This window comes from Helianthus annuus, chromosome 6 (genome assembly GCF_002127325.2).
Source record: "Helianthus annuus cultivar XRQ/B chromosome 6, HanXRQr2.0-SUNRISE, whole genome shotgun sequence".
Taxonomy (NCBI): domain Eukaryota; kingdom Viridiplantae; phylum Streptophyta; class Magnoliopsida; order Asterales; family Asteraceae; genus Helianthus; species Helianthus annuus.
Genome location: NC_035438.2, coordinates 5960916 through 5968630, shown reverse-complemented (window position 1 = coordinate 5968630; position 7715 = coordinate 5960916). Strand labels below are relative to the sequence as shown.

General features: G+C 34.2%; 1 protein-coding gene across 1 annotated transcript; it reads right to left on the bottom strand.

The window, feature by feature from the left end:
• Positions 1-2539: 2539 nt before the first annotated feature.
• LOC110864481 (transcription factor bHLH157) lies at positions 2540-6769 on the bottom strand. Its single transcript, XM_022113554.2, has 9 exons — positions 6218-6769; positions 5507-5596; positions 5323-5425; positions 5009-5050; positions 4816-4875; positions 3753-4721; positions 3412-3648; positions 3207-3338; positions 2540-3109 (listed from the first exon to the last, which is right to left on the bottom strand). The coding sequence occupies exons 1-9, from the start codon at positions 6325-6327 to the stop codon at positions 2918-2920; spliced, it is 1935 nt and encodes a 644-aa protein (XP_021969246.1). The 5' UTR covers positions 6328-6769; the 3' UTR covers positions 2540-2917.
• Positions 6770-7715: the final 946 nt, after the last annotated feature.

The window sequence follows — 7715 nt, the reverse complement described above, 5'->3', positions numbered from 1 at the left end:
AATCAGAAACAAATCAGATCTAACAGCGGAAATAAGAACGGATCAAGAGCAAAAGCTCTGATACCATGTAAAATTTTATGATGTAAACAACAAATACAAATCAACACAAGAAATAGCGACAAAAACGGTGACAAAATCTTATTTATCCAACCCAAAAGATTTTCCCCCAAATACCCAGAAGATCTTACAATAGTAAGATCTAATACAAAATACAGAATACAGAAAGAACGATGATGATCATCCACTGATGATCATCAACAACAACAGTACAACCAACAATAAGAACAATCTCTCAGATACAGATGAGAGATTGTCTATACAAATCTCCGTAGAAGACTGAAACCCTAGCAGAACAAGATATGAATGGTTACTAGTACAATAATGACCAGAGAATCTTCTTTTATAACTTGAAACTACATAACTTCCACTTTAACCCTCCAAGTATGCTCCGGAAAGATAATCAGTCCTCAAAGTTACACTAAAGCCCCTGAAGATATTTGTTACAGTAACAACCAGCTAACAAACTAGTTAGCCCAACAAGATACAACAAACCAGCTAACAAACTAGTTAGCCCAACAAGATACAGTAACTTTAACCATAAGCCCAGATCATAATAAGCCCATTACAACATGTAAGCCCAATGAATGAAGTAACACACAGAACAATAACTTTTTAACAATGTTAAGTGCGTTTTTTGTAGTGAAATACTGAAATAAAGATTCATTTTTTGTTTAATCTGATTTGGTACACATATTTGATTGGAGAAAAGTAAAGGAGCATCTTAGAAATTAATTATAACAAAATCATGAAGAAAGTAAATCTTGAACTTGGTAACCAAGGAATTGTGGTCACGTAGCTAGGTTTGGCGCAGTTATGGATTAAAATAGACTTATAAATGATCTTTCGCTATTTTATATTTTATACTTTAATGGGTTCGGTTATTAAAACATTCATCTTTTTTTTGGTTTTAGGTAAAGTCGTTTTTGTTCTTTGTATGCTGGTCTCAATCAACCCCCATTGCAGTTGATAAATTCACTATGTTTGGGTTGTGTAAAAAGCATAAAAGTATTTTAATTTACAAAAGAGAAGGAGACGAGTGGCATGTTATTTATAAAGAAATATTAGAAAACTTTCCAACTATTAATACATTATCTATAGAAATTAAGAAAAAATAATGTTTGGGTTTTGATAGGCTCAGTTTGGTCATTTCGCTTTCATATAAACATGTAACCATAAAATCGTGTTATAGAACACCAATAAATGAATCACCGGTTTTCTCTAACGTTTTTTTTGAATGACAACGTTCACTCCAACTTTATTACACCAATAATTATACATTATTCACCACTGCCCAGGATTGAACCTGTGACCTCTCCTTTAAGAGATACCGGTTTTCTTAAATGGTTTGGTTAATTACTTTGATTCAGTTTTACCATGTATCATTTGGTTATTTGGTTTTTCTACTCACCTCCTAGACAAAGGTGGCACATATATATGGGTGCGTTTTGTTGAGAATTATAATTACGTAGACTATTGTAGAGAAACACGAGCTGCTTGAAGACGAATGGGTCTTCGTTGCTCCATGATGAGTGGCAGATCATCAAGGCACCATGTGGAAGAAGCGAAGGTTTTTGTAGCACGTGGAGTCGTGGAGATATGGAGACCTGGTGGAGGTGCGTGGCAAACCCCTAGCCGAGGAGCTTCTTTGGGCAGTTGCTTCATGACATGAAAGAGAGGAACTGCTAGTCTTTAAGCTTGAAGGGCCTTGCAAGGCACAAAAAATTGAAAATATTTGTTAATGGCCAACGGGTTTAACTATATATATAATACTAACTCACTCCCTCGTTGCTTTCCTAATAGCCTCTACTCTTTTATCTTTTAACAACTATTTGGCTAAAACATCTTATCTTTTTTTCAGTTTTATCAGGGGTGTAAATGAGTCGACCAGCTCAAGAGCTACCCAGGAACAAATCATTAAAAAGCTCGAACAAGCCCAGACTCAAGTCTGAAACATGACTCGCTTAGTTATTGAGCCTGAGCTCGAGCTTTATATACGAAGATAGTTTAAGCTCACAAGTCTAAATAAAGCAAGACAAATTTTTGAAATATTCTTTTTGTCTAATATGATGGTTATATAACCCAAGTCTCAAAAGCCCAAGTGCCCAACAATCCAACACAATACTCTTATTTTTAGGCCCACTTTAACACTTTATTATAGTAAAAAGCCCCTTTACCCTATTTTCATATATCCACACAAACGAGTAAAAATAATGTACGATGACTCAGTTTTTGGCCTTGATACATCGGGTGGCCTCCACACACATATTTAATTTTGTTTGTACTTTGTGTTTTAAGTGCATATTAATGAAAAAAGTAGGTGAAACAGATCGGATTAGCCTAATGCAAAAGAGGGTGAAAATCAATCGTCTCAATCACATGAATATATAAACATCGAGGCAGAGGAGAACCTTCATGAAACAAATGATCAAGATGTAAACGACGTATTGGCTATCGTCCTACGGATATAAAACTTGCTAACTTTAAAAAGCAACCAAAGCTCATATATAATCACAAGGTCTACAAATCATATTGGTTCTTTCTTGTTAGTTTCAGACTATGAACATTTATACGCTGAAAACTGTCGGAAAGATGCCAACGAAAAAGACACTAACAAATCGAAACTAAAAAACAATGGGCAACAACCCAACAAAAAAAAAAAAAAAAAAAAAAAAAAAAAAAAAAAAGACAAAGCCACTAATATGAACCTAAATCATAACTAACCCTCCTTGCACTAGGCAAATTCAACCCACATCCACAGCTTCATTTTCTAACTCTTGCCAAAACCGCTACTCGTTTGGCGTTCTTCCCAGAATACCAATCATGGTAGTCAATGCTCATGGTATCCTTAAAAACAAGGTTATAAGTCCACGAGATACCTTGTGTCCGCCAAACTTACGGGAAGTTGCATCTCGTTGTGATGGAAATCGTTGAGTAGGGAGTTCCCGGTTTGCATAATCTTTTTATCAAGACGATTGTCGTTAGATCCCAATGTTTGTAGAAGTTGAACAAGTGCTGCAAATATCTCATGCCTTGTCACATGCCTTTTCGCCTGTGAAATACATTCAAATTAGTTTATATTAGTTTATAAACTCACATATATATTCTCCATTTAAGACCATTTTATGAAGGATTGTACAATGTTTTACCTCGGCTTCAACTACGAAACGAGCCCATATCTTTTCCTCGCGAGCTTCCATGACACCCTTCAAAATGGTCAAACCGAATCCCCGGATTATATCCACTATTTCAAGAAAAAACCCATGTTCTTCACAGATCATCTGCATCGAAAATTTTTCACGTTGTTAAGAGTTTCGCAATGCATACATAATCGAATACGTGTGTTAGTTTTACCTCTATTAGCATTTGTCCCGGGGTACTAAGGTCCTCAACTATCAAGGGACACATCATCGATTGATTTCCCACTTCACATGCCCATGTCACACCGTTGTTGCTTGGATCATTCGGATAATCATTCTGCGTGACACCCTTTGGTTCATCAACTTGTTTGATTCTGTCAGCATGTTTTGTTACACTTTGCAAGAAAAGCATGTGTTTGATCGTTCGATCCAACAAACAGTCTATGCTCATCTGTAAAATCAATCAATCAATCAATCAATTAGTAACGAGTATAAATACATATATATATACTTGTAGTATCGTGTGTTCTTTATATGTTTTAATATTTTACTTACCTTTTCACCATTGGGGATGAGTTCTCGTAACTCAGCCATTCGGTCCAAGATCATCTGCCGGTCTTTGGGCCTCGGTCGAGTCCCTGGTTTAGCCTTTTTCTTCGTAGGCTTTGTAGGTTCGACTTGCTTCTTCGCTTGCAATATTGTGCTTGAATCATCATTGCTATAACCATCACCCAACCATGGCTCTGACTTAAGAATGGGCTCCCTTTTCTGCCCAAAACTCTTGTTATACACACCGGGCTGTAACGGACCCATTTCCCATATGGGATTCCCAGTTTTCCTTCTTTTCGAACACGACGACACTTGATCCTCAACGCAAGATGTTGAAGTACCAGAAACACCCTCGAAAAGCTCCTTAATCCCAAGATTGGAGAACAAACCGTTCTTTGGAGGAGGGGTAGTCGTGTCATTACCGATACTTTGAGCTGACTTTGGGACCGATATAGACCCTGAGTTATATGAGTTGTAACCTAATTGATTTCCATTTATAACAGGTGTGATAATGTCTCCTAAATCTCCTGTATTTCCAAACATGCCAACGTCGGTACCAGAAATAGTCAAAGGATCGACTTGTTCATCGTAACTGATGGGAAGAAACCCTGTGGCTTGCGATAACAAGTGATCATTAACTGTGACATTGAAATCGCCTGTTTGGAAAAATTCATCCATGGATCCAAAGTCCATCGGTATGTTAAACATATCATGAAGCGGTTCCTTGAAGGAAGTCAAACTAGTAGACTGATTATGATCAAGAAACATGGATTGTAATTGCGAGTGTGAAGCCGTCGAAAATGATTGTTGTGGAAAGTCGAAAGACGTTTGGTTGATCGAATAGTTATCTTCGGATGATATCAAGGAGGCGAACAATCTATCCGGTGAAGAGCATGAACTTGTTGGTACATTACCATTAACAAGTTCATTAAATATTCTTTTTGTATGATTTATAAACTCTTCATTCTCCATAATCTGAACAACAAAAGTAGTTCATTAGATCTACACAAATTAAGTTGACATTAAAAATCAAAAGCTACACTTTTTATGCTTTGCTTTGCTTACTAACCTTATTAGTGGACCCAAATTGTACCACTCCTTGTGGTTCCACAGGGATTGCTGCAATTGTCTGCAAGATTAAAGTAACAAAAAAAAGTTTATACCATAGATCAAGATCACACAAATAGGCCCACCAGGTGCAACCATGGTGGTACATCTTTAGATTGAAGCTAAATATAAATAAAAAATTAATAAAAAAATACCTCTATACCGGAAGAAAATTGCCGAAAAAGTTTCGAATCATCCTGCAATATAAAAAAGATGTTACTTTAAGTAGACTATAACATTATAACAACCATTGGCGCAGTTTAGAAGGGGCCGGGGGGGGGGGCGCCCGACCCCCCGAACTTTTTGCTCAGTAGTGTTATATATGTAGTTTTCGTATATAAATTTTTGTGTATGTACGTTTTCGACCCCCCAGTTCTATAGAAATTTTTGGGTATATACGTTTTCGATCCCCCGTATGATAACAACTATTAGTAGATTGAAACATAACATAAGAACTAACTAATAATACCTGAAACATATCCCAGATTGAACCTGAAGAACTTTGTCCTATGTAATTATCTTTTGAGGATATCCATAGGTGCTTTTTAGTTAAAGCAGCCTGTCCAATTAACCTTAAAAAGTTTTAAAAGAGAGTGTTAGAAGAATTGTTATTCTGAATTAAAGTCAATTTAAGGAGCATTAACTGAGCATACCCTCCTCCAAACATGGGTGAATGTAAAAGCAAATCATCAATAACACCTTTGATCTGGTCTTCAAAGTAAGCATCTTGCATAGCCAACATTCTGGAATTAACAAGAAGAAAATATGGATAAGAATTAACAAGAAGAAAATATACAAATTTTATCAGATAAAGAAAAATATACAAATTAATTTAATCAAATCTGTTTAGAAAATAAAATTAACTGAAAAATTAAAATGAATTTATGAACAATTAAATTGAGCAATATTCTCATGGTGGATTTAATGTATGTATTTACTAAATGAACCAACATTATGTGATGATGTTGACAAGTGCTATCACCCCAAACCAAGCTAATTAAAGAATTGGTCCTGTCATTTTCTTGATACCCACTTCCATGGAAATTGTAAAAATCAACAAAAAAAAGGTTACAAAAAAAAAAAGAAAATCAACAATTTTTTTAATATAAAAAAAAATATGACAGGAATATTGATCATAGAGAAAAAAAAAAATCATATTGTCAACTCACCCAAAAACAAACTGAAACAGAAGATCAAATATGGAAGAAAGAAGGTAGACACCAACACCATTTACAGTTTTACACCATATGCAAGAAAATAAACTTTGAAGGATAATAATATAATTAAATACATCTATACATCTCTACTGTATCTATCTATCTATCTATGTGTGTGTGTGTGATTGAGGTAGGGAGTAGACATACATGGAATTTGACTGGTCAAAGCTCCAGAAAACACCATAAGACCATCCATAAGAGAGACACAGATTCTTGATGACATTAGTAACAGTTGAATCTCTTAGTGTTGTAGCCATTTGCACAGAAAGATCCCAAAAAGAAACTGGTTTTCTTCTCCAAGAAAGCAAACAAAAGGGAGGTCTTGTTCTCCTTCCACTAGACAAAGATTGCAAACCCCACTTGAAATAAGTGCTTTGGGAAGGTAATATGTGTGTTTTTCTAGTGAGGTTTGATCAGAAAAAGCCAAAGATGAGATCTTTGTTTTTCCAAAAATGAAGGGTTACTAATATGATGTGTTGTTGTTGTTGTTGTTACACTGCCAAAAGAGAAAACAGTTTCTGGTTTTTGAAGCTTACATTCAAGGACTAAAAATATATAAGTTAAAGAAATAATATACATAAAAGGACTTCAAGTGGTGTAGAAAAAGCTGTTATTCTGTGAGAAAACAAAGCTAAAATTCTCTTGCTATTAAAGGATCTCTGGTATGAGTCAGAAAGATGCAATTTGTTTAAGGGTGGGGGGGGGGGGGTGGGTAGGTGGGGGTGTGTCTATAAGGAAGAAAAAACCAAAACAAAAACTTCTGAACTCAAAGCATAACAGAGATCTTCCCCAGTTTATATGTTGTTCATCTTGATCTTGGTATGTGTTTTTTATATTTTTTATATGTTGTGATCTTGATTCTTGATATGTGTTTTTTTTAATATATGAGTTAATTACACAAAGCACCCCTGGACTGTGTTTCATGTCTTTACAATTTGCTATATGTTAATGCATTAAAATCATTAGTTGATAAATAATATTTATAATATATTCAATTATTCACCTTGTCTTTAAATGTTTACCACAAATTAGCTATGTAATAAATATAAATAATGAAATATTGTATCATATAAAAACCAGAATAACCTAAAAAATTTGATACTCTAATAATTGACAAGTAATAACTTAATTTTAACCTTGATATTAATAAAGTTATTGTATATAACAACTATCTTCATTATTTTGTAGTACATGTGTATCCGAGTATAAACTATAATTCGATGTAAACACCAACGAGATTTTACGTTTCCTTTAACTTAATTAATATTCTAATTAAAATAAATAATAAGTTGAGATAAGTTCATTTGATTAACTGGTTCTTCTTCTGAAATAATGTGTGTATAATATTCGATTATTGTGTTACATACGATCATCCGTTGACATGTATAATAATATTATAAATTTCAAATATCGTTCAAGTTCATTGCATTTAAAAAATAACGCAATCGTTTAATATAAATAGAATAGAATATGATAAATTTGTTTCATCCTGTTCATATGTACGCTTTGGATAAGTTAGACGGGTCTTTCCTTTTCTTCTTTTATTATATGAAACTAAGATAAGAGATCATGTAGAAAAATTTCATGAGTGTATGAGAAAATCATAATCATATATTTGTCTTTTTCAATTTAAGGAGGGATGATG